This window comes from Lepidochelys kempii, chromosome 2, assembly GCF_965140265.1.
Source record: "Lepidochelys kempii isolate rLepKem1 chromosome 2, rLepKem1.hap2, whole genome shotgun sequence".
Taxonomy (NCBI): Eukaryota; Metazoa; Chordata; order Testudines; family Cheloniidae; genus Lepidochelys; species Lepidochelys kempii.
In genome coordinates, this window is record NC_133257.1 from 111,689,033 (window position 1) to 111,716,928 (window position 27,896).

At 45.3% G+C, this 27,896-nt stretch overlaps 2 protein-coding genes across 9 annotated transcripts in view; one reads left to right on the top strand and one right to left on the bottom strand.

Moving 5' to 3' along the window:
- The window catches only part of DTNBP1 (dystrobrevin binding protein 1), a 182,551-nt gene extending 179,977 nt beyond the window's left edge, over window positions 1–2,574 (bottom strand). For 3 of the 6 annotated variants that reach the window (XM_073331954.1, XM_073331955.1, XM_073331953.1), the window contains exon 1: window positions 2,418–2,574. In XM_073331954.1, the coding sequence (XP_073188055.1) occupies window positions 2,418–2,473 (56 nt within the window). In that variant the 5' untranslated portion in view covers window positions 2,474–2,574. Of the gene's footprint in view, window positions 1–1,550; window positions 1,713–2,332; window positions 2,398–2,417 lie in introns of those variants that run through there. The other 3 variants (XM_073331956.1, XM_073331958.1, XM_073331957.1) reach the window with 3 other exon arrangements.
- LOC140906966 (maestro heat-like repeat-containing protein family member 2B) overlaps window positions 2,546–27,896 on the top strand; it is a 70,151-nt gene continuing 44,800 nt past the window's right edge. For all 3 annotated transcript variants that reach the window (XR_012157318.1, XR_012157317.1, XM_073331959.1), the window contains exon 1: window positions 2,546–2,736. The gene's annotated coding sequence lies outside the window, so the exon portion shown is untranslated. The remainder of the gene's footprint in view (window positions 2,737–27,896) is intronic.

The window sequence follows — 27,896 nt, forward strand, 5'->3', positions numbered from 1 at the left end:
CACACACACACTGGGCAGTGGGACTCATGCAGACTCAGGCTTCAGTCCCCCATCCTGGGGTCATGTACTAATTTTTCCTTGTCAGAAGGGGGTCGCGATGCAACGAAGTTTGAGAACCCCTGCTCTAAATTCAAGTGTCAGTATAAGAACAAAGGATAACATTTTTCAAACACACCTGGATCCATTTTCAAAAGAGACTGAGGGTAAGACTACGCCTGGTCTACACTACACGGCTAGCGCAACGTAAGCTGCCTTGCATCAATCTAGCTATAGAACTGTCCTCACTTAAATTTGGCTCCCACTGACTTAAGTGCCTCTGTATGCCAATTTACTAACTCCACATCCCCGAGCATCATAGAGTCATGGTCAATGTAATTAGGCCGATGCAGTGTCAATGTAGACACTGCATTGCTTATGTCGACTGATAACTGGCTTTCAAGACCTGTTCCACAATGCCCCACACTGACAATACAATCAATACAAATACTCCTGGTGAGTACATGCACCACCTACACAAGTTTCAGAGTAGCAGCCGTGTTAGTCTGTATTCGCAAAAGGAGGACTTGTGGCACCTTAGAGACTAACCAATTTATTTGAGCATAAGCTTTCGTGAGCTACAGCATCCGATGAAGTGAGCTGTAGCTCACAAAAGCTTATGCTCAAATAAATTGGTTAGTCTCTAAGGTGCCACAAGTCCTCCTTTTCTTTTTGCACCTACACAAGGAGGGAAGTCTGCACATAGACAAGCAATTTAATAATTGCGGGGGCTGTCTGCCAGTGTAAGTTAGGTTAACATAATTTTGTACCTTAGACATGGCCTATGCTACAGAGACCATACCACCAGAGCTATGCCGGCATAGCCCCATAGTGAAAATGCAGAAGAGCTTTTTTTCCTATCAGTGTAGGAACACCACCTCTCCAACGGAGGACAGAAGCCCCCTTCTGTTGACATAGCTGCATCTACATGTGGTGTTACCTCAGTGCAGCTATGTCATCAGGTTGTATAGTGTAAATCAAGCCTTAGGCTCCTACATCCCACTGACTTTCTATGAGATTTATTTATCAGATCCCTAAGTGGCTGGACAAGTCCACAGGAAGCAGCCATAAGTCAGAAACCACTGCAAATAATAAAGTTCTAGAAAGTGGTTGGGGGAACATTATCTTTTGGTAAGTGGGATCTTTCTCCTGTAAATACAAGGATGTGGGGCAAATTAAACTGAAGCTCAGATTTCTACTTTTGGTTTTCCCTTCCCACTCCTAAAGCATGGGTGGAGCCATTCCTTCCTTCCCGCCTCCTCCCCTCACGTGACAGTTACCCCTTCTACAGGCAGCGACGCTAACGAGCTTTTAGCGAGGTGTGTCAACTCCAGGGCCGCCAATCAAATCGCTACTTTGGTCCAGGAAGTTTTGCTGGTCAGTTCTTTCAAACCATGTTTACCACACGCCAACACGTCTCCATTCCCGTTTCCCCCACTCCCTACAACGTGAACACGACCAAACGCCAGAGTTACCCCGCGCCCGCTCCCCCGGCGCCTCCAACCACTTCTCACCGCCTCCCGTTTCCGTCTATTAGCGTTGCAAGCCCCGTGCCCGTGGGCGGCGGTCGGGGGTTATGAAGGGCCGGGGGCGCCCCAGGTGACAGGTCTGCATCAGCGCCTTGGGGCGGTGCCGGGGAGGCACAGCCCGGAACTAGGGGCGCTGGGGCCCCTTCCCTTGGGCCCTACCGCTCTCCAGGAAGCGGCCTTTTCCGAGAGCAGCGGTTCCCAGCCGGAGCCTCCGCAGCTGCCCGGAAGTTTCCCGAGGCTGCAACCGGTGCCGCAAGGCAGGGGCGGCTCTACCAATTTCGCCGCCCCAAGCAGCCGCCGGAGGACACGGCCGGCCGCCCCCCGTTCTCAATGCCGCCCCACGCACCTGCTTGGAAAGCGGGTGCCTGGAGCCGGCCCTGGCCGCAGGGATAGCCACAGCCAGCGCCCTCTCCCCCACACAGCGCGGGGAGGGGGGGGGGGGCTCCGCGGCCGCCCCGGGTCACAGCCTGGGCATGGGACACTGGCTCCCCCCGGGGTCTGGGCGGGCCCCTAGGAGCAGTGGGGCAGAGACCGGGACATGGGGCTAACGGTGGCTGAAACTTTCGGTTTTGAGCCACTGTCCGGATTTCAGCCTGTAACCGCCCGGGGGGAGGGGGGGGAAGGGGGGGCTGCGACCCTGCCGGACGGGGCAACGTGCCCCCGAGTCCCGCCCGGCCTCACGCGCGCCCCCCCCCCGGCCTCACGCGCGCCCCCCCCCCCGGCCTCACGCGCGCCCCCCCCCCGGCCTCACGCGCGCCCCCGAGTACCGTTGTCCCCGGCGGGGACTTGGAAGAACTTTCTCCCTCCGGGGCTCCGCGCGCGGAGGGGAGGGGCCAGGCCGGCGCGACTCACCCCGAGGTGAGGTCCTGCTGCACGCTCAGCAGCCGCTCGCGCAGAGTCTCAAACATCTTTCCCTCGCCGGCCGGCCGGCCGCCCCACCTCCGCGCGCGCGCGCGCGCCTCCTCCCTGCCGCCCCTCACTCACTGCAGCACGAGCGCCGCGCGGAGCGGAGCGGGGGTGGAGCCTCCTACCTCCGCGCGCAGAGGGGGAGGGGAAAAAGGCGTCTCTCGTGCGGCTATTGTTACCGCCCCATTCCGGCGACGGAGGCCCCGCCCCGGAGCCGTTGATGTTCCCTCCCCTTCCGCCGCCGCGCAGGGATGTCATGACGTAGGTAAAGGACCGCGACGAGGCTGCTTCCTTCGGCTTTTCCCTGCCGGCCTGTGCGCGCGGTCTCCCCCTCGCGGGCGGGAACTCGAGGCCTCCGCGCCTGTGCGGGGCCCCTCGCGCGGTCGCTGGGATGGACGCGGGCGTTGGGTGGGTGGGTGGATGGAGCCGTGGTGTTGGCGGCCTGTGATACCCCGGAGGCCCCTGGGTGATCTGGTGGTCCCAAGTTCTGGCCTTAGCCTCTGTTCCTCTGTGGCCCCTGCCAGGGTGTCCCACCGTTACCACAACCGCGCGAGCCCTCTGGAAGTGCTGGGTCTGTGGTAATGCAGATCTGCCTGCTGCCGGGGCTCTGCGCGGTCATCCGGGATGTGTCTGGTGCCGCCGGGTTGGGAAACAGCTAACTACAGTGCAGCCTGAGGAGGCTGGAGTCCCACCCAGCGTGTTATGCTCCATCTGGATGCAGCATGTTGGGACGCGTGATCTCCCTGTAGTACATCGCTCTTAATGAAGATGGGAACAGGCTGCGTTTTAAAGTACCATGGGCCATAAATGGGGTACAGATTGCACTTTGGGTGTGTCCTTCAAAACAGACTGAGGAGCTGGCTGGACTCCTTTTTGAAGGAGCAAGAGAAAATGGCAGTGGGGAACTGTGACAGATGGTACAACCTGGGACTGCTGTGCTGCCTTAACTCTCCAATTGAGGCTGTCTCTTACAATGCTGTGCTAGTGACAAGCAGCAAAACTCTCCAGGTGCTGTGATCCCTCCTCAGCCAACAACATGCAGGGACACACCCAGCTAAATTGTATGAATGCATGACAAGCCACTTGTGAACTATTCAGAAGGAGACACCAGCAAATCTCCCCAGCCTTGCACCCCAGAAATGTACTATCTTACACTGATCAAGACCTTCTCTTGAACAATGCAAGTTCATTAATTAGTTCACTACTTCGTGAAAGGATAGTGGCCATACATTGGCTTTTGTAATCTGAGTGGATTCCTCAAGCACTTTAGACAAACTCACTTGTAAGGATAAAACATTCAAATAAGTTTATTAACTACAGATAGATTTTAAGTGATTATAAGTGGTAGGCATAGAGGTCAAAGATGATTACATAAATAAAAAAATAGCAGTCTAAACTCTACATCTTCAGACTAAATAAGATTTGAATCAAGCAGTTTCTCACCCTGCTACGTGTTGTAAGTAGTTCACAGTTCTTAATACACTGGCTGAATTCCTTGCTCAGCCTGTGCCCTGCCTCTCCACTGCAAGGTCTTTTTTTCCAAGCATTCTTGTCTTTGGAGTATGTGGGAGAGGAGAGAGGCCCTGGGCTGATGTCACAGACTCCAATTTATACTGCCTTATCCATGTGCATGGAAAAATACTGTCTTAAACATAGTCAGGTGTCATATGTTGTATGTGCCCTGCTGAGACTCTGGGCCTCCATTGTTCATGTCTTTTGGAGGGGTCCCTTGGGAGAGTGGATTCTACCTAATGGGCCATCAACCCATGGTTGGCTAGTCCTAATGTAAATCTGTCTGGGGGGGGTTAGTTGCTTAGTTGCTCCTTTGTTGCCCCTGAAAGGCCAGCTCTGGGCATACCCCAGAATCACAACATTTCAGCAACACACATATAGCAAAACTTCATAACTTCACATAGAATGGTAACACAACAGGATAGTAATGTTCAACAGATCATGACTTCTCAAATGATATCTCACTAGGCATACTTTGTATAAAACATATCATAACCATATCACAGTGGTGAATATTCGGGTTCCAGGGTAGTATTTTGAGATACAGAGTGTCACTGGAATGATACATTGTTTTCTTGCTGAAGATGATTTTGTTCACCCATCCTTTTTAAAAATGGGCAGGACTAAAGAAGCAGTGGGATTGGTGTATTCAGCAGCCAGTTACCCAAACAATTACAAAATAAAGATCCCAACACATTGGCAGGATGCCATCTTCCCCTTCAAATCAAACCACCAAAGAAAATAATATAAACTATCATTTTTATCATTTATATATAGCACAATAGTATGCCAATACTGCAAACATTTATGCACATACGTCACTTTACTACCCTGAGTAGTTGGACTACTCACAAAATAATTAAGCATATGCATAAGGATCAGGGCCTAGATAATCCTAGCACAGAAAAAATAAAAAAAGTCTGTTCCCTGAGGCATTTATAACCTACGTTAAAAAAAAAAATCCACTGTAAAAATACCAACTGGCCAGGAAATAGTGACATTAATGAGACTCAATGTTTATGACGAGATAACTCGCTCTGTGGATGAGGGGAAAGTGGTGGATGTGTTGTTCCTTGACTTTAGCAAAGCTTTTGACACAGTATTCTTGCCAGCAAGTTAAAGAAGTATGGGCTGGATGAATGGACTATAAGGTGGATAGAAAGCTGGCTAGATTGTCGGGCTCAACGGGTAGTGATTAATGGCTCCATGTCTAGTTGGCAGCCGGTATCAAGTGGAGTGCCCCATGGGTCGGTCCTTGGGCCAGTTTTGTTCAATATCTTCATAAATGATCTGGAGGATGGTGTGGATTGCACCCTCAGCAAGTTTGCAGATGACACTAAACTGGGAGGAGAGGTAGATAGGCTGGAGGGTAGGGATAGGATACAGAGGGACCTAGACAAATTAGAGGATTGGGCCAAAAGAAATCTGATGAGGTTCAACAAGGACAAGTGCAGAGTCCTGCACTTAGGACGGAAGAATCCCATGCACCGTTACAGACTAGGGTCCGAATGGCTCGGCAACAGTTCTGCAGAAAAGGACCTAGGGGTTACAGTGGACGAGAAGCTGGATATGAGTCAACAGTGTGCCCTTGTTGCCAAAAAGGGCAATGGCATTTTGGGATGTATAAGTAGGGGCATTGCCAGCAGATCGAGGGACGTGATCGTTCCCCTCTATTCAACATTGGTGAGGCCTCATCTGGAGTACTGTGTCCAGTTTTGGGCCCCACACTACAAGAAGGATGTGGAAAAATTGGAAAGAGTCCAGCGGAGGGCAACAAAAATGATTAGGGGACTGGAACACATGACTTGTGAGGAGAGGCTGAGGGAACTGGGATTGTTTAGTCTGCGGAAGAGAAGAATGAGGGGGGATTTGATAGCTGCTTTCAACTACCTGAAAAGGGGTTCCAAAGAGGATGGCTCTAGACTGTTCTCAGTGGTAGCTGATGACAGAACAAGGAGTAATGGTCTCAAGTTGCAGTGGGGGAGGTTTAGGTTGGATATTAGGAAAAACTTTTTCACTAGGAGGGTGGTGAAACACTGGAATGCGTTACCTAGGGAGGTGGTGGAATCTCCTTCCTTAGATATTTTTAAGGTCAGGCTTGACAAAGCCCTGGCTGGGATGATTTAGTTGGGGATTGGTCCTGCTTTGAGCAGGGGGTTGGACTAGATGACCTCCTGCAGTCCCTTCCAACCTTGATATTCTATGGCTCAGTATTTTTTTAGCAGTTGTGAATCGAAGATATGACATAGGGCCTGAACTTATAAAACCTGTGAAGTGCAAAGGGCTGCCAGAAGTTCACAGAATTTATAACTTGTGTTGGCCTGTCTGCTTAGAATGTAGCCAAATAGATTTTTGCCATTGTGCCATATTCAATTTAGTGTTTATGGATGACAGAACAATGTCTCAGCTTGCTTGCAGAAATTGTTGGCAACCTGAGGCAAGCAGGGCATTACCTTGCTCTGGTTTAAACACAAGCTCTCATTTTACAATGAAGGCTTAATTTTAAATCTTAAAGTCCAAAAATGTTTTAATTTAGGGAAATAAGGTTAGAAATCTAAATAGATATTTGGTCACATATAAATGTGATTTGATTGTCAGAGATGCAGAGAACCTACAGTACCCACTGATTTCAGAAATTATTTGGGGAAAGCAATCAGTATGTGCTTATCTCTACATTCAACTGTGGTGAGATGCCCACTTGCATGTTACACTAACCAGTCACCTACAAGTTTCTGACATCAGTCTTTGAAGCTGTTATGAAATCTTTGGTACTTGGGTGTACCTTAGGCAAGTCACTTCACCTCCTGCTGTCTCACTTTCCCCATCCTTAAAATAGAGATGATGATATTGACCTCTTTTGTAAAGTGCTTGAGATCTGCAAAAGAAAAATGCTACATAAGAGCTAGATGTTATTATTAATAGACTTCTGATATATGCTTAATAAATATTGTGTATGACTTCTGCATGAACTTCCCTTTTCTTTATATTGTCTATGAATACTAGAGAATTATGGCTAGGATTTTGAAAAGGGCCTAACAGATTTGAGTGTTTACCTCCTTTAGGCTCTTTTCAAAATTGTAGCCTAAACCATAGGTAATTGAACAGGTGGAATAATACCAGCTTTAGGAGCGACAGTATTATGTCTCCGACCGTATTATGTCTCCACACTGCCCGTGCTCATTCAGTTTAAGTTTTGCTTCTTGTTCTAGAAGGACTATGATTCCATATAACATGACAGCCCCACATTCACACAGTTCAAGGCTGGACTTCCGTAGTCGGTGCTGTTGTCATAGTAATATGTACTGTGCTGCAGGGATTTGTGAACTGGATGGCCAGTGTGTCATAGATTGAGGGATTTGGGATAGTGGGATTTCCAGACTAAGCAGGAGTGATAGATGGAACACATGACTCCCAACAAGACTAGGTGTACATTGTGCCAATTTCCTAGACATTTGCATAGGCTGGCCAGGTAAATTTCATGATGCAGAATGTAGACTAGACAGGCAATCAAAGCAGTGACTGGGACATTGTGGAAAGATAATGAAAGGATTATTTGCGCTGGTAGGGCTATTATGCCAGCAGTCTCCATTCACAACAGAATTGTGTGGGGGAGACTGACATGTTGGAGGATCTCACAGTGGTTAGCCTTTCTCAAAGCAAGCCTAATACAAATGGTAGTTGTAACTGCTGTGCACCATTGGGAGTACTTCTGTGTATGGATGCATTACAGGTATGTTGGAGGGACTGTATGGTGCAAAGCACCCCTAATTTCTTTAATGTAGACAAGGCATATGAGCCTGATTGGCCAGTGCCTTGCACTGTGTGTAGTCAGACCCCTATTCAAAGGGCTTGAGAAATACTACCATTCTGACTTGGTAGCATTTTACCCCCACTTTGCACAGATGGCAGTATATACTCAAGATTCAAGGTGATGGGAAATCAGGTTATATATCCATTGGTTGTTACAGGTTACTGTATAATAGAAGGAGATATTTTAACTCGGTTATCAGGTTGTCTACTAAATTAACAACTGTTATCAGTTATAGGTAAGTCTACAATTTAGTCATGGGTATTTTTAGTAAAAATCACAGACAGGTCACAAGCAATAACCAGAAAGTCACGGGCAATGACCTCTCCGTGACTTTTACTAAAAATACCGCTAATTAATTCTTAGGTGCTGAGGGTGGCCGGGTGCTCCAGTGAATGCTGCTGCTCCTCAGGGTACAGGGCAGCCCGGGGCCCTGCCGCCGCTGCTGCTCCTGGGATGTGTGGGGGGCAGCCCAGGGCCCCACTGCTGCTGCTTCTCCTGGGTGGGGGGCCAACCCATGGCCTCACTGCTGCTGCTGCTGCTCCAGGCGGGGGCGGCCCAGAGTCCCACCACCGCTGCTGCTCCTGCAGGCTGGGAGTGGCATGGATTGTCGCCGCTGCTCCAGGGCAGTGCCCAGGACCAGTTGCCTGGGGTCACCAGAGCAGTGGCCAGTGCAGCTGGCCCCGGGGCCGCCCCAGCTGCTTGGGCGGACCTGGGGTCAGTTGCACCAGCTGCTGCACCTGCGGAAGTCCCAGAAGGCCACAGAATCCGTGACCTCCATGAAAGACTCGCAGCCTTAATTATAAGTGATTAAACTAATCTTTCAGACAGTTTAATTTAAATGGAATCAATCCTTTTCAGGACAATCGGTCACTCTTTCTGGATGACTATGATCAGGGTGACAATTTCATAAAGTAAATGTTATCTTTTACCCATGTGTTTTCAATTAATATGTACCAGTATTACTTTGGGCATGATTCTGCAACTGCTATGAGCATACAACTTTCATTGTATTCAGTTGGAGCTATCCACAATGAGGTGCTGTAGAATTTGGATCTTAAAGTTGTTAAATAACCTTTCTAATCCTGTTCTGGCACAAGTATATTGTTTCTGTTCACATTTTGTAAATAGGTATGACATTCTGGTATGATATGATTATAAAATTTTCTTTTGTGGAATAACTCTAGTATCAGTAAAGCACCGTAATCCAAGTGCAATAGTATTGACTATTACAGGGATTCTCAAACTTCATTGCACTGTGACCCTCTTCTGATAACAAAGTTACTACATGACCCCAGGAGGGGTGCGGAGCCCGAGCCCCACCATCCTAGGTGTGGGAGAGAGGGGGCCGCCGCCCCAGCCCCACTGCCCCGGGTGGGATGGAGAGGGTGTCACAGCCTGAGCCATGCCACCCTAGGTGGGGCTGGAGCTAGGGCTTTAGCTTCAGCCCTGGGTCCCAGCAACTCTAATGCTGGCCCTGGCAACCCCATTAAAATCGGGTCGCAACCTACTTTGGGGTCCTTGCTGCTTTGAGAACTACTGAACTATTCAAGATATCTAGTGGCAAGGAGACAGCAGAGGAATAACAATACCACTGAACAAGTGTTTCTCAGCATTTTGAGGTTGGCTACTCTTTATTCAAAGTCAAACATTTTTGCAAACTCCTTACATTTGCTGTAAAAGTAAATAATGCATCAGTGATACAATGACAATCCTATATAATTTATTTGTGTTTGTGTTTCAAGAGGTTGACAGAGAATACTTGGCCTTAAGAGGTGAGGGGAGTGGAAGAGTGAGATTTTGCTTCAGATTGTAATACAATTTCAACACCTTGTGACCCTATAATCCCTGTGGGTGTGGCAATCCACCAAGTGAGAAATAGTGAACTAAATCCAGAAATAAAGGTCTAGATTCTGGGTGCTGGTCTAGCAGTGAGAAAGCAGCTGTAAAGCCAATAAATCTGGCCCCTTTGGATTGGTTGGATGATATAGAGACATGCTCATGGGGCTCCTGTGCCACCCTCATTCCAGGCCCTCAAGTGAAGGGGATACAGCAATAAGAAAGGCAAATTTCCAGCTGCTGGAATAGCCTGCTAGGGTCATGAGCAGCCAGATAGGGACCAGATAGATTCCCACTCAGCTCTAGGATAGGAGTGGCATAAAAGGTGGTTAAAAGATACCACTGCCCCAACAGTCTGGTGGCAAATGTAGTTTGCCCATATCAGATGATCTGGCCCAACGTGTATCATCACCGTTACATCTGCATGATCTGAATCCAGTTTGTAAATTTTGTCTTTCCAAATTAGATCCTGCTTGGCAAAATGGTAAATAAAAAATTCAAAGGCAAGCTTAAAAAAAGCAAAGCAACTGAGTTTAAAAGGACACTGTCAGGTAAAATCTGCCCTGTACTTCTGGAAGCAGAAGGGAACTGAAACAATTGGGTTTCTGTTGTGTGGATACAGAAGGGTGGAGATTCAACTCCACAAACTCTCCCCCAGGCCAGAAACTCCTCCACTGGATTTCTGTGGACTTTGTTCTCTGTAGGGTTTTGGGAGGAAGCAGACCAGCCAATCTGCATGGCATGCTCCCTGTCGATTTCCGAGCAGAAATCCAGATGAGTAATAATGCTCGTTGGGGAAACATGAATGCTCAGACATCTCTCTATAGCTGCTACAGTATAACTGGAGGAGGAGTGAGCCAATGGCAGCACAGTTCCTGAATGAGTCTTATGGCAAAGCCAGCGGGATGCCTGTTTGAAGGCATAAAGCTTCCATAAACCATCTGAGAGATCTACTACTTTAGGGGATTGTTTTTGCTGTCTTATATTTTTTTTGCAGAAGTAAGGGAAACTCGGCTTCCACGATGGAATGGTGATCAGTGAATTCAGAATATCTTGTCCCTGCCTGGGGAAAACCTTCAGTGTTGCAAATTTATAGTGAGTGATGCAACGTTGGTCCCTGCAGCAAGCAGTCTTGCAATGATGTGAAAAGTTCCAGCCTGCATGTGATTTTGGAGAAGCAAAATCAGAAAGGAGCCCATCCCATACATGCACCCACAGAGAGCCCTGCAGCTTAGGAGGTCTGCTAAACTGCAAGATGAGAGACCTTGTGTTCTAGTCCCATTTTTTCCATGATTGCTGTTAGTGTTTTTTGGTGTGCTTCATCATTATTAGCTGGGGGTTAGTCCTATACTCACGGGTGGGAAATAACTGTCATTCATCCATTTCACAGATAAGACAACTAAGAGTTTAGGAACTAAGAATGTAGGCCATACTTACAGGATGGGGGACTTTATCCTGGGAAGCAGTAACTCTGAAGAAGAGTTGGGGATCATGGTGAATAATCAGCTGAACATGAGCTCCCAGTGCAATGCTGCAGCCAAAAAGGCTCATGCAATCCTTGCATGCATAAGCAGGGGAATCTCGAATAGCAGTAGAGAGGTTATTGTATTTGGCACTGATGTGACTGCTTCTGGAATAGTATGTCCAGTTCTGGTGTCCACGGTTCAAGAAGGATGTTAATAAATTGGAGGGGGTTCAGAGAAGAGCCTCAAGAATGATTAAAGGATTAGAAAACATGCCTTAAAGCAATAGACTCAAGGAGATTTAGCTTAACAAATAGAAGATTAAGGGGTGACCTGATCACACTCTATAAGTACCTGAATGGGGAACAGACATTTGATAATGGGCTCTTCAATCTAGCAGACAGATAGAAGATGATCCAGTGACTAGAAGTTGAAGCTAGACAAATTCAGACTGGAAATAACGCATACATTTTTAACCGTGAGGGAATTAAGCATTTGAAAAATTTACCAATAATTGTGGCAGATTCTCCATCACTGGCAATGTTTAAAGCAAAACTGGATGTTTTTGTAAGAGATACACTCTCGGAATTATTTTGGGGGAGTTCTGTGTAATATAAGAGATTAGACTAGATGATCACAATGGTCCCTTCTGGCCTTGGACTCTATACACGGTGTCAGTTCGGAGTAGAATCCAGGCCATTAACATAATAGCTAAGACTCATGCACTTTGCCACACATGCTTTCAGAAGGAACATGCTAAATTAGGTGCTTTTGTTACCCACACTAACACAGTGTAACTGTGTCAACCCCAAGCAACTACACCACTTATAGAGGTTTATGACTCTCCTAGTACTTCTCTGGTAAGAGGTGTGGTTCTTTATTTGATGTGATAGAGGCCTATGCTTTTGTGCCCAGAGATTGAACAAGGTTCAGTCCCCACAGGTTATCCAGAAAGGGGTGATATTATATTTAACTATACTGTCTGTAACTACTATTCTGCAATCTGGTTCCAGAGCTATCAGTAGAAACCAAAAATCATGATGCCCAGCATTCCACTACTCTCTCACAAATGATTATATTTGGCAAAGTGCTTGTTGTGTCTCCCTGCATGTGCTGATCAACAGAGGATAATAGCATGCTTTCCCTCCTCTCCTCCCACCCCCATACATCTTTTTTGTTCTAATGGAAGAGGTCTACAATCTTTCAGTCAGAATGATCGCTATTAACTCGTGCTGCTTTTCCTACACCTAGAAGTAGCACAGCCACACCCAGGGGACCCTCTAAAAGTACAGCTGGCGAGACCTAATAGCAAAATAGAGACAAGTGGCATTGCACCTACACAGAGGCCCTTTACCTCCTATAGCTCCTGAGAGAGGAATGACGTTAGGGTGCTAGCCTAGGACTCAAGAGATTTGGCTTCAAGTTCTTGGTGTCCCAGACTTCTTGTATGACCTTGGGTAAGTCACTTAGTTTGTCTGTGCCTCAATTCCCTGCTGACTCTGTAAAATCAGATAATAGTACTTCCTATCTGACAAGAGGATGTGAGGATAGTACTTTAAAAGCTTTTGAGGTGCTGTGAAATTTTGAGGATCACCCAGACCAGTAAGGGGTTCTGTCACCATCTGCCCTGTAACCTTGGGTGCCTTAATGCTATGCTGCTATGGCTCAGAGCCAGGAAACCAGTAGCCAGCCCAAAAGCATAAAAATCTTACCCTGGATGACACCAGCCTAGTTACTCCTTGCAGGGTGACACCAACAGCCCTTCCAATCTTGACACTTCCCAAATCTGCCTCCCCTGTGTTCTAAACCCTTAGACACTTGGATTTTTCCCCTCTGGTTCATCACCCCCAAAGGAATGAAACCTATTCCCCAGGTTATCAGTTCACTTTGGGACACACATTCCACACTGTTTGCACAGCAACCTGTTTGGGGTAAAGATAAACAAAAAGTTTATTTAATAAAAAAATAATAGATTCAAAAATAAAATAGTAAGGAAAAACAAACACAAGTTACACAGAAAATAGAGAAAGACGCAATCTCAGGCTTTAAACTTCTATATTAGCTAAATTCGTTTTTCTGATACCAGTTACTTTTTGCCTCTGAACAGTTTCCCCCAGCATACCCTCATGCTCTCATAGAGGGACCCCAGTGTTTCACGGATGGCACCCCACTTAGATGCTGGACCTTTGTTTCTGGATAAAAAAACCTGTTTTGCCTCCTTGGTCTGTTTACAGTCTCCAAAATGTAATATCAGAAAGTATCCATAATTTCACAGACAGCATCAGTACATACATTTCACAGTGATTAATGACCAGCATGTTGTTACTTTTCAAGTAATATATTACAAGACACATTTCAAATAAATATCACAGTATGTTAGGTGTATTGAACGGGTCAGACCAGCTGAGTTTTACTGTTATATTCCAGGGCGCTCCTTGTTGTCTGACTGGGTTACTCTCAGGTCACAATTCAGATTCCAGTAATGCGTGGGCCATGTAAGCACTTATGATAGACAAAGATGTTCAGGGTTCCCCCAAGTTAAAGGAGGCGCTTTTGCAACAGTAGGGCAAACATCTCATATGCATCCAATGGAAGGGTGCAATTTGAAATTCACAGAATTGCCTCTGTTCTGATCAGGAGCTATGGCAATAGTGTATTGTACTATTAGGGAGAGCATTTTGAGCGTTTTTAATGGCTTTCCATTTTGTATTTCTGAGTTTTCAAATCCAAGGACTATTTCAGAGTTACAAACCTGAATCTGTCGTAGCCTGATTAAATTTTTAATAGCAGCACAAACCTCACCTAGTGCTGACAAATCTTGTAGTTTAATCCCGTGTCACAATTTAGTGGTGTTTTTTCTTAAACCCTTAGCTCTCAAAGTCAGAAAATTGCATCAAAATCTTGGCTTTAATATTTTAAAAATGTAAATATCTAGCTTTCAGGGTTGCAGAGAAAAACTTGAAAGTTTTAAGCCTAATCATTCCAAAACTAGAAAGCAAATGAAAAGAACCCATTTTTTTAAAATATAATTTAAATCAGCCTCATGATTTTTTGGGGCCTGACTCTGATTTTTCAATGTTTGGAATTACCACTGGTGCACTCCCCCAAAAGTTTTTAGTTTTAGAGAAGCATGCTATACGTTTTAACTTCCCTTCAGAATTACAATTTTTTCAGCATTTTTAGGTGGTATAATTTCCGTGGATGGTAGCTTTATAGGTGTGTGAGTAAATCTATCTGAATTTTTTATTGCATTTCAGATTTCAGGCCATAGCACTGCTTTTGGTACAGAATAAACAAATGTTATATATTGACAAACTTATCAGGTGCTGTTATGATGTTGAGCACTTTCTCACATTTATCATTAAAACTAATGTGTTTTTCTTAAACAGTGCCTTTTTTGTAAATTGCTCTGATAATTCTTTTCTTTACAGATTATGAAATAACATTAATTGTATTTCTATTGGGTTTTTTATTTTCTCTAATATTTCCTCCTAGTTTCATTTTCTCTTTCCCTGGGAATAATTCTTCGGGTGAAAATATCTTAGACATAATGTAGATATGAGAGGTGAGATTCATATATATGCTTACCTTTTTAATCCTATTCCACACTCTGAGGACTAAATTTTCAGAGGTGTTGACTATTTGCATGTCCCACTGATATTGACCTAGTGGTTGAATTATGATTTTTCTTTCTGGTAAGCAGCCTAAATTAAATTGCTTAATGTAGTTAGGTGATAAACACTTTATTCTTGTCAAACAGCTAAGGCCACTAGGGGGCAGTGTGAGGGAAAAAAAAACCAAAAGAATACTTATCAGAAAAAAACACAATGTATTGTGATAAACTCAGGACAGAGGGCTGCATGGGGGGTGGGGGTGGGGTGGAGGGTAGAAAACAGTCCCAGAAGGTTAAAAGGCCCTCCTCCCTATCAACTGAGGAGGGGTGACTACAGGTCAATCAAGTTCAGCTGAGAAGGGGTTACCAGAAATCAATTAGGATCTGCTGAGAGGGAGTTACCTGAGATCAATTAAGATCATCTGATTCCAACTAAGGGCTGCCTGAGACCTTTTTAAACCCTCCCCTAATGGGAGAAAAGGGAGAGAGAAGGAGTCAAGCTGCTTGTAGGCAAGTAACAGTAAGAGAGCAAGCCTCACCAAGAGGGGGAGGCATTCCGTCCCATAAGGAAGAAAAACAAGCCCAAAAGACTGTCTGAGAGAAGGATGGACTACCCCTGTGCAGCCAAGAGGGACTGTTTTACCCCAAGCCCGTCTCACCCAGGCTAAAAACAGCTGTGGCTGGTGAGACCGAGAAGGTGCCTTGTCCCAGTATCTGGAAGCAGCCAAAGGTTACTTGCAATATATCAAGTGCTATTCTTGCAGTATTGCACCAGAAAACCACATTGAAGAACTCCCTTTTATTTCAATCATTGTGGTACTGGGTGCCTCGTATATAGAATAAAGAGTGTAATAGCCACACCATCCTTAAGTCAGTCTTGAGCCAGAGCATCCCTTCTATACGTTCATGCAGTATTCCTTCCATAAGCAGCTCTCCCTTGCTTGTGTAGAAGAAAGAAACCGCTGTAGAACCATTCCCCACCAACTTCTTGGTACCACAGATACCTTTCCATTGATGCCATAGAGGAAAGGGGCTCCATGAGTTTTCGGTGAGAGGGAGATGATTTCTAGTGTTAGCAGAGTCAGGATGAGCTCCACCCTGACATCTGGTGGTGAGTTGTAGCAAGTTGTGGAAAAGAACTTCAGGGGCTGATCTCATTTGCATAGGCACACCCACCCCGCCTAGAATGAGCCTATAGCTGCCCAAATGGTCACTTTGGCTGCTGTGGGATCCCCAGTTTCTCTGTTATTGGGGCAGGAAGAATAAATTATTATCCTGATTATATGAATCAAGGACAGTGGAACTGTACTTGGCCTTTTGTTATGATGGAGGGACTCGCCATCAACTAAGTAGCACTCGTTAGGCAAGGGACCTGGGTTCCAAAACTCAGTGAATTGAGAGAGGCTGGGGACAGGTGTAACTTAGATAATATTTTTACTTCACAGTCCAAGAGACACAGACAAGGTTTTCATCTTGAGGCCAAAAGAACAAAAGCATCAAGACACTTGATCATGGCCTTTGATAGGCCAAGAGACTACCAACAATTGATCTTAGCCTTACATGCTAATTGCACTTCCTCCTCTCTTCACTGTGGAATATCAGAGCTAATTTTGATTCCATTAGGAATCTAGTTACAGGCTGCTGAGCTGAATTCGTTTTGGGCCAATGGTGCATCAGCACTGAGGCTCCCCTACTACAAGCTGAAATCACAAAAGAGCTAAACTTACTGAGAGCTGAAATCACTAAGTGTTGTGTTAAGTAGTGGGGGAGCCTGAAGATATATTGTAGAGCAGTTTGCGGGATGGCTGGAGTGGGTCATGGGGGAGGCTGGCAGAGCAGAGCGATTCGTGGGACAGCTGGTGGAGCGGAGCCAAGCCCCGCCCCATGGAGAGGTGGGGCAATCGACTTTGGACCACATAAGGTGCCCCTTAAGCCCCTCCCCACATCTCCACCCAGGTTGGAAGGTAAAACTCTGCAATTAAACTTTCGAACTCTAGTGCTGCACTGACCAGGGGCAGAGACTTTTGGGTTGTTGGACTCAAGAACCAAAGGGAAAGGACACGCCCCAGTTTGCTTGGGGTGGGTTTTTTGCTCATGGGTTGTGTTATGAATTCTGTTGGTGGTGTTTCCCCAACATAATGCCACATTGTTTCTCTCTGTTATTAAAAGGCTTTTGCTACACTCAGATGCTGTGCTTGCGAGAGGGGAAGTATTGCCTCTTGGAGGCGCCCAGCGGGGGTGGTATATATTTGTCCCAGGTCACTGGGTGGGGGCTCGAGCCGGTTTGCATTGTGTTATTGGAATGGATCCCCTAGATACTGAACCCGGCCCTTGTTGCTGCCACCTCTGACGGGCAGAAGGGTTACATTTTTGGGGGCTCGTCCAGGATCCCTGGATCAGTACCCCTCACAAGCAGCTGTTGAGTGATCCACTACATTGGGAAACAATTTATATTTTGTTTTGTTTGTGTTTATATTTAGAGGAAAGTTCTGTTTGTATAATGGCTAATATGTCAGGTTTGTTGGGCCCCGGCTCAGCAGCTTCTAGTTTAGAGACTGCAGCCTTTGCCGATGATTGGACAAAAGCACTGAGGCAAACCCTGGAAAAGGTTGTGCAGTCCTATGCTGCGTCAAACTCTTGTCATAAATTAAGGTTATTTGCTGGGGAGGAGGAGTTTGAACGCTAGTTAGAGCATACCACTGAAATGCTGCAAGAGTGGGCCGTACCAGATGCAGAAAAACAAAGATGCCTAATAGAGAGCCTTGGCAGCCCAGCACTGGATGTGATTCGCACCCTGAAGCTCATTGACCCTGGGGTCAGTGTGAAGGACTGCCTAGAGGCCCTTGACACCTTTTGGAGCGTAGAGGGCCCTGAAGACAGCTACTGTAAGTTCCTTAATTCCCGACAGCAAAGGGGTGAGAAGGCTTCAGCCTATATACAGAGGCTGGAGAGACTGCTTCAGAGAGCTGTCACGAGGGGAGCAGTGACTGCTGAGCAGATGGATCGGACCAGACTGGCTCAAATTGTAAGAGGAACTCAGTATCAGAACCCGATTCTACTTCATCTCCGGCTAAGAGAACGACAGGAACATCCCCCAAGTTACTCCCAGCTGATAAAAGAGGTCAGAGAGGAGGAAGAAAGGCAGGCTGCCAGTGAGTTTTGGGAAGCCCAAACATCAGAGCCAGCCAGCACCACACCACTGCAAATGGCCAGTGTACTGATGGTGAGCACCAGAGAGGAACTTGCCCAACAAATGCAGGTCCTAACAGAACGGATAGCTGAGTTGCAAAGCACCATTGACCAAGTTAAGACTTCCATGAATAAGGAGCCTCAAACTGTGGCGATGGAGAAGTCAGCATTTAGATCCACCCTCCCACCCAGGCGAAGGGGGAAAGGACAATTCTTCTGCTACCGATGTGGTCAGGATGGACACAGTGCTGCCAAGTGCCGTAATGAAGAAAATCCCTCCTTAGCGTATGGAAAGCTGAGGATCAGTTGGGAGAGATCCGGTAGCTGCCAGAGGGTCTGAGGATGGGGACCACCTGCAGGATTTGAAGATTCCCCCAGAAAAGACTGTCCAGCTGGGATCCCCGCAGGACTGATAGGGCCTTGAGCAGAGGTCACGGTGATAATTGAAGGGGTGGAGTGTAAAGCAGTGCTTGATACTGGATCTCAAGTGACTATTATATTTCAGTCATTCTACCAACAGATGCTTACGCACCTGCCTATACAGCCACTGACTAGCCTTGGTCTATGTGGCCTCAGCATGGATGAATTCCCCCTACCAAGGGTATGTCATAGTGCACCTGGAATTCCCAGAGGAGGTGGCTACGGTAAGAGAAGAGGTAGACACAGCTGCCTTAATATGCCCTGATCCTAAAGGGACCTTTGATGTGTCTGTGCTGATAGGGACCAACTTCAGTCTCTTCAAGGTACGCGTGGATTAGTGCAGAAGACGGGCTGGGGACCAGTACCTGAATACCCTGATGATCCATACGCTTTGTGCTGAAGCCTATAGGAAAATTGAGAGTGCTAAAAGGGAGACATCTGAGCTACAGATTGGGGCATTGAAGTACGCAGGCGCGACCCCCTTAGTAGCGCCTGCAAGGACGGAGCAAGAAGTGCTTGTCATGAGTACCTGGCTGAAAGGCAGTAAACGGACGTTAGCAATGATAGAGCAGCTGATGGGAGGAGAGCTCCCTGAAGGAGTGCTGGTCCCCAGTGGAGTCATAACCCTACCTGCTGAAGCCCAAGAAAGGGTGACAATACTGATTGCTAATGAAACGAGTCGTGCTGTTGCTGTGAAGCGAGGACAAAAGATAGCAGACCTCTTTGAGCCTGAGTCGATTATAAAACCCCAGTGTGCAACTCAAGTTCCGGCAATAGACCCAGCAAAGTTTGCCTTTGGAGATTCACCAGAGTCCGGGGAATAGAAAGATCGCCTGAGGAAGAAACTTTGTGAAAGATCCAAAGTGTTCTCACTGCATGAGTGGGATGTGGGATGTGCAAAAGGAGTAGAGCACAACATCAGACTACATGACTCTCGACCTTTCAGGGAGAGATCCAGGAAGACTGCTCTCTCTGAGATGGAAGATGTGCAACATCATCTTCAGGAGCTGGCTGTGAATGGCATCATTACAGAGTCCCGCAGCCCATACGCCTCACCCATTGTGGTGGTCCGTAAAAAGAATGGGAAAATCCGGATGTGTATTGACTACTGCACCCTAAACAGCTGTACTGTGGTTGTCCAGGATGCCTTATTTCAGAGTAACAGCCGTGTTAGTCTGTATTCGCAAAAAGAAAAGGAGTACTTGTGGCACCTTAGAGACTAACCAATTTATTTGAGCATAAGCTTTCGTGAGCTACAGCTCACTTCATCGGATGATCCGATGAAGTGAGCTGTAGCTCACGAAAGCTTATGCTCAAATAAATTGGTTAGTCTCTAAGGTGCCACAAGTACTCCTTTTCTTTTTTCAGGATGCCTTAGACTGTTTGTTGGGAAGCCAGTGGCTCTCTGTGTTGGATCTTCGAAGTGGATACTACCAGATCCCTCTGGGAGAAGAAGATAAGGAGAAGACAGCCTTCATCTGCCCATTAGGGTTTTATCAGTTTGAATGCATGCCTCAAGGGATTTCTGGAGCACCTGCCACATTTCAACGTCTCATGGAGAAAGTTGTGGGAGACATGAATTTACTACAAGCGTTAGTTTATTTGGATGACCTGATTGTGTTTGGAAGAACCTTAGAGGAGCATGAAGAAAGACTTCTTAAAGTGCTTGATAGGTTGGAGGATTATGGTCTGAAGCTTTCAATTGACAAATGCCAGTTCTGCAGAACCTCAGTGAAGTATGTGGGTCACATCGTGTCCCAAGAGGGTGTGAGTACTGATCCCAATAAAATAGAAGCACTCACTACAGGGCCATGTTCAAGTAACTACAGAGAACTCAAGACATTTCTTGGATTTAGTGGCTACTACCACAGATTTGTGAAAAACTATGCTACGATTGTAAAGCCTCTGAATGATCTTACCAGGGGATACCAGTCCAGCAAGAACAAATCTAAGACCCAGAATAAGGGGAGGTCCCCAAAGCCTCCTGTGCAGAGACACTATGGCCCCTTCGAACCATTTGGGCCATGGTGGGATGAGAGATGTGAAAGGGCTTTTCGAGAAATCATTACTTGCCTAACTCATGCTCCAGTCCCAGTCTTTGCTGACCCAAGCAAACTGTTTATCCTGCATACTGATGCCAGTTTGGAGGGTCTGGGAGCAGTCCTGTACCAGGAAGTAGAAGGCAAATGTAAACCTGTAGCCTTTGCCAGCCTAGGATTGTCTGATAGTGAAACTCGCTATCCCACCCACAAGCTGGAATTCTTGGCCTTGAAATGGGCCATCACCGAGAAGTTTCGAGACTACTTGTATGGTGCTCAGTTCCAGGTGTGGACAGACAACAATCCACTGATTTATGTGTTAACAAGTGCTAAGGTGGATGCTACAGGGCAGAGATGGGTGGCCACCTTGGCTAGCTATGAGTTCAGCATTCAATACCCATCAGGGAGAAGCAATGTAGATGCAGGTGCATTGTCCAGGCGTCTGCAGGCACCAGAAGTTGCTGTGATATCCACAGATGGAGTGAGAACTATTTGCAGTGAGAGTCGCCGAGAGCCAGAGGCCCATGAGAGCCTTCATGGATGTGTTGCAGAAGCTTTGGGCCTGCCTCCTGAAAGCGTGCCTTCTGCTTCAGTCAACTATATTGCATTGGACCAATCTCCCTTGCCCATGCTCAATGCAGCTGACTGGCAAGAAGCCCAGCTGCAAGATATTGACATTCGTGATACACTACTTGCCAAAAGGGAGGGGCGAAGCCCAGATGTGGTTGTCCCACCTAACCCAGAGGGTAAACTACTATTAAGAGAATGGATCAAACTAAAACTGATTCAGGGAGTGCTACACCGAATGACCATCGACCCTTTACAAAAGCAACAAGCACTGCCAAAAAGAGTACAGAGCCCTGACCATGAGGGCCCTGCATGATGACTTTGGACATTTAGGGATGGAGAGGACCCTGGAACTTATTTGTAGTAGGTTCTATTGGCCCTGGATGGCTGAAGATGTTCTCAAGAAATGTGAGTCTTGCGCTCGACGTATTCAAAGGATAACTCTGCCCACAAGGGCTGCATATCTCAAGAACATCACCAGCAACAAACCTTTGGAACTGGTACGCATTGATTTCTTGTCTTTAGAGGTAGACAGGAGGAATGTTGGGAACGTTCTAGTAGTGACTGACCATTTTACACAGTATGCGCAGGCATATCCCACACGTGATCAGAGGGCCACCACTGTTGCTCGGGTATTGTGGGACAAATATTTCTCAGTCTATGGATTCCCAGCCCGGATACACTTGGATCAGAGGCAGGACTTTGAGAGTCACCTTCTGAAGGAGGTGCTGAGGGTAGCGGGAATTAAAAAGTCTAGGACAACGCCTTATCACCCGCAAGGTGATCCTCAGCCAGAGAGGTTCAACCGAACCCTATTAGATATGTTGGGGACTTTGTGACCAGAGCAGAAGGCAACCTGGAGCCAACATGGCACATTTCTGGTGCATGCCTACAATGCCACAAAGAACGATGCTCCGGGAGTCACCCCATATCTCTTGATGTTTGGGCGAGAACCAAGATTACCCATAGACTTGTGCTTTGGGGTATCAGAGGATGGAGATAGCTATGAAACTCATCAGCAATATATATCCCGACTATGGGAAAAGCTACAGGATGCTTATCACTTAGCTTCATCTGTGGCTCGGAAGAATGCAGACCGCAAGAAACATCGATATGATGCTAGGGTACGTTTGTAGGAGCTCCAGCCGGGGGACAGAGTTCTGCTGCAAAATTTGGGTATTGCTGGCAAACACAAGATAACTGACAGATGGAAGGCAATACCTTATTTGGTGATGGAAAAGCTGGGAGACCTGCCGGTCTACAAGATCAAACCTGAAGAGGGTCCAGGGCCAATAAAGACAGTGCATAGAAACCTTTTGCTCCCTGTGGGGGAATTGGTAGGCACCCCTTATGAGATGGGCCACAACAGGGCAACCAGGCAGGATAAAGGTGCTAGACCAAAGCCACCATCCAACATGGACAGCCGGCCCCTATGCTGCACATCTGTGAGTGAGTCTGAGGAGGAAGACACAACCATGGTGTATCCTGGAATGGAGACAAGATTTCAGTCTCGATCAGCTGAAACTAAAGAGAGTTCCCCCTCTTCCGCCCTAAACCCCATGGCGGAATTATTTAGGCCCATTTCTAACACCCCTGTGCCGCTGATGGGACCCCCATGTGATGACACAGACAGGTTGGACAGTGGAGACACACAGGTAGAGGATGTCTTGGACCCTCCAGTGTTAGAACTAGCAGTGCAGGGGCCTACGCCAGTAGCCGAGGGACCCTCGAAAGAAACCTCTCCATCCGTCGCTCAAGAGGATGTCCCTCCTACCACAGCAACAGAGATTCTCAATAGATGAGACAGGGCGATAGAGCAGTAAAACGGTTAACTTATGATGCACCTGGGGTGACTAGTGAGGAGCCAATACATTTAGCACACAGGCTTGTGGAAGCTAAAGTGGGCTTCCTGAGGCCCTTTGGAGGAAACCAATGAGTTGGTATAAAGGGAGTGTGATTTGTCGGGATGACAAATTCTCGGCTGGGAGGAGAATGTAAGCAGAGTCAGGATGAGCTCCACCCCGACATCTGGTGGTGAGTTGTGGCAAGTTGTGGAAAAGAACTTCAGGGACTGATCTCATTTGCATAGGCACACCCACCCCGCCTAGCATGAGCCCATAGCTGCCCAAATGAGCAGCCATAGGAGGACTCAACCCGTGGCAGTATGACTTCAACTGGAGCCAAGCTCCCACAGATAGGGAGGACAAAAATCACAGTGTTGCAGGGAGCAGGTGTCCAGACAGCTTCTGCTTCTGTTCCTCTTGAAATGTCCTTCAACTTGGATCCCCAGGGCACCTGTAGGTGATCTCTTCTCATCAGCGGGCTGCACAAATCCAAAAGAGAGTGAAGGGGGGGAGAATGTTGTCATAAGAAAATCAGGGAAATGTATTAAATGAGTGGGTACTGAATAGTAATAACTAAACTGGTAGTAATTCATGAATTTGTCTCTGCATCTGTCAGTTCTGTTGTTTATATTATAAAGTGTAATCACTTAAGTGAATGTTACATCATTTGGCTTTTATGGCATCCTAGACTACAAACATCTTCCATAAATGCCCTGGGACTGTTACCAGAGTAGAAGACATGCCATGAAGAACAGGGTGTTCTGCGTAGAGTAAAATACATATTTTCCCCAGAACTTAATGATTTATCTTAAACTGTTCTATTTTACTTTAACCTTCTCCCACCCCTCCTTCCCCCGCCAATAACAGCCCAAGTCCTGCTCCCATAGAATTCAGAAACATGGTTCAATGGGAGCAGGCCCACAGCTTTTGAAGGATAAATGAAAACTGAGTCAATTTTACTGTTCAGAGACAATTATTGCAACCAATTAGATCAATTTTAGTTTTATGTACAGAGATGTTTGTTATCCAAGTGAATTCTAAAGGGGATCATGATAGAAGAAAGTAACTTCCCCCTTCACTGTTAACATAGCATTTTTCTAGGTTTGTGTTTGGTATTAAGCTGCTAATTGGCTGACTTCATCTTACATGAGCTCAGGGTCTTGTTTTTAAAAACAAGATCTCAGTCATCCGTCAGTGTCTTTTTTGTGACAAATATCCTCTCATGAGTGAATTTTAATTGCCATTTTTGCCATGAAACCCTCCCCTTCTTTGCTATTTTCTTACTTAAGGGAATTTCTATTGATCCATTGTGGTGGACTGCCTAGCATTTGATTATTATTGTTGATTGTGGAGTTGTGAGCTTTGCACTGTTTAGCTTTTTAAAATGGAATTCTGGGTCCTCAGTTTGTACAGGTCTGCTGCTTACCACTCCATTATGCAGGGAATCTAATCCACTTACGCTGTAAGAAGCTTGGAGACTTTATTTCATATCATTCAAACGGAATTATGCTCAATAAATAAAGCAACACGATCAAAAAATAGTCAGCAACTCTCATATTGTAGCAGGACTTGATCATAGTGTTTGTCAATTTAATCTTTCTTGCAACAATTCAGAATTACATTACTAGCTCTTGTGAAAGTAAACTTGTCCTCTTGAAAAGCACTCAGTATTCCAAGTTACAGAGTCAACTTGAAGAGGAACATGGGGAGTTATACATACAAGTGATTTAAAGAGATCTCTGCTCCATTTTTTTAAAGTAAATTTTATTTATGTCACCTCTCATTCCAGGCCCTCAGAGTGCTTTGCATAGATCAGTAAGCATTGTACAGAAGGAAAAAAAAAGAGATACAAAGAAGGTCAGGCTAAACTGTTCAAATTTGAGTGCCTATATTTAAGGCACCTAAATAAATGGCCTGATTTGAAGTCAATGGGAGCTGTGGGAGTCTAGCATCTCTGAAAATTGGGCCATTTTATTTAGGTGCCAACTTTTGGATTTAAGTGCCTAACTCTAGACACTTAAGTTTGAACATTTTGGCCTAAGTGTCCAAAGTGTCACAGTGAAAGTGTGAAGTAGGAATGGGCCGGTCCTTGTGATGAAATACTGCAGTGAACTCTAGTGTCATCAGCTCTGGTTGTGTAGGTTTCCTGTATGGTTTCTGCTTTCCAAATAGGAGGCAGAATGGGTTAGTGGTATTCAGGCAAAAGCTCTGCCAAGAAAGGCATGGTAACTAATGAACAGTTTCAAATTCATTCCTGAACTCAGTATCAGAGAAATAGTAGCTGATGGTACATTAATAACAGAGGAGGGTAACAGATGGTAGCTTACCTTGAGAACAAAAAAAACCTGAAAAACCACTTAAAAATGTCCTCCAGATCTTACTCACAATTAATACGTAGACTTTTCTAATTCAGCCAACAGCCTTTCAACAGCTCCAGGGGTGTCATACATCCTTTTTAATGTGAAAAAGTGATAAAAATAATACTAGACCAGAGTTACTATATTCCCAATAAATGAAGAGTTTGGATTCTTTAGAAAGCATTGTCCAAGTTTCCCAGGTATCACTCACTCACTGGCAGTATGCTTCAGCCAAGTTACACAAATGCATTTACCTCTATCTTCTTGTTTATTTTTCCATCATAACTCTTATTGTGTGTGTATATATATATATATATATATATATATATATATATATATATATATATATATATATATAGCAATATTATTATATAGCAGGAATATTGGTGTGTGCTGGTCACTTAATCCATCTGTTTGTAGTGCAGCCACTTGTCATCTTTCAAGCACCTTATCAAGAACTGCACTGATATGACAATGTTTTTAATGCTGTTCTATAGGACAACTCCAACAAGGTGGTAGGGAGATATGAGGTCACTACCCAGCCCTATGGACTGCTGTCAGACATAATGACAGAGTGGAATTTTTCTGTCATGAAGGTTTCTAGCTGAGATAGATTTAAACTGTGCCATTCTTTATTTTTACTGTGGATGGCTGGGCTGAAAATTAGGTCCTTAGTTTTTTAGACATTCTTGTTATGGCATTGTTTGTGTCAGGCATGCTGCATGGTTCTCTTGCTTCCTAAAAACCTACGATCTCTGGTAGCACTTTGAATTGATCTCATTCAGTATCAGTCTTGAGATTTTCAAAAGAATTCTGAATATTAGTGAATGAAGATTAAATACAAATGAACATGAAGAGTTTTAGCTAAAAGTTCATCAATAACTCAGGTTTATTGCATAATTAGAGACACTATTTTGACAAAGTTCCTAACCTTGAACATTCATATTGGTCCAAATGACCACCACCTATTCAGGTGTCAGTGCTTTACAAAAGGTGGAAGCACTCTTTACATAAATATTTTTATCAAACAGGTTGTGAAATCTAGCCCCATTTAAAAACAAACAGTTTGAATTTTCCTTTCTGTCTGGGAGATGCACAGTTTAGTTTCTCTGACTAGCAACTGATATAATTACATTCTTTCTGATATTTGGCATCTATACTGAAGAGAAGGAAAAAATCCTACTCAGCTAATTTATACTGGAAACACTAATTGAGCTTATCACAAAATATACTTAGTGTTGTTGCTTGATATATTGGTTGTGTGTTAATTATATTGATTACTTAAGAATTCCCAATTAACAGTCTGAGATTTGGTAGGTTCTCATCCAAGATCAGGCCCAGTGTTAAAATTACTGTTAAGAGGAGAACCTTGACTGGCATGGCTGCAATGCTCACACTTCAGAAGAGCCTTCTGCATTTGCATTAGTTTTATTAATACAGTTAGTAAAGTTACAAACACTTTAACCCAGCAAGGAAGGTGGAGATAATAGAACATGAGCATCTTAGCATCCATATACTCAAATCATCCCTTGCAGAAAAACCTTAAGTGTTAGTCATCATCCTCATCACCGGTGGCCATCATCCTGGCATCTTTCAAGGCACAGAGGCCAGGATGCAACATTTATGTTGTGTTACACTGATGCCACTATGCCTAATGCATATTCAGTAGGGGTTTCAGCCCCTTTTCCTTATTTGAACTTCCACACCTCACTTATGTTAGGGTGCCCTTTTCCCATAGGTTACTAGGCCTTTTACCTCAAGCTTATTAGCATATACATTAATTAGTTAACATGGCATTCTTGTGGTAGGAATATCAACAGATGTCCAAACTTAATATCTCATACTGATATAAACTATCATCTTGTGGTTACCTGTCAGAAGTTTCAGTATTACAGCATTCTATCTTGTAATCTCTTATGATCTAGGGTTGCTCTTGGTTAGCTGAGTATACTAAGGCTTTTTAGGCCTTACTTAATTTAGCTACACTATTGTTTTACAGGCTTTGAGGGTTGTGGGGCTCCTTGCCTAAGTTAAGGCAGTAATATCTATGATTTACCTAGCAAATACTTACATTTATAGGCTGTACTTTTCAGCTATTGTAAGATTGGTAGCTACATCTTTCTCTCTTCCAGCTTGTAAGTAAGTATCCATTATGTTTTCCTTTTCTTTTTATGGCTATGACGACACATTCACCTTATGTAGTATATCACTGAACCTGCAGTCCTATCTCAGGCAAAACTCCCACTGACACTGATCTCAGTGGGAGCTGTGACAGTGTAAAGACAGGGCCGTGTCTATCTAGAAGCTTTCAAGAAAGCCAAAATTAGAACTGATAATAGAGCACAAACTATAAGAAATACTAACACAAACCAGCTTCTTGGTCTTCTCTGCTATAGTGGTTTGACTGTCACAGCTAAACTGGAGATATGAAATATACTAGCTTTAATGTAGCTTGGCTGATGGACAAGTAATGCTGAAAGTTGTAGCCTGCTATCAGTTTCTATATTCAGAGGGGAAAGCATTTTGAAGACAAGCTGGTTGAATGAACAAAAATATCTAATGGGCTGACTCAACACAATGGGCCAGATCCTGAGCTAGTAGTTTACTGTCATAGCTCCACTGAAGTCAATGGAATTACAGTAATGTACCCCAGCTGCAATCTGGCCCATTATTTCCACTTACCTGTAGTTCCTCATACTGCATGTTCTCAGAAGTGGTGTCTCTGTTGCTGACATCTCATTAAATCATGCAATTTAATTTAATTATATTAAGAC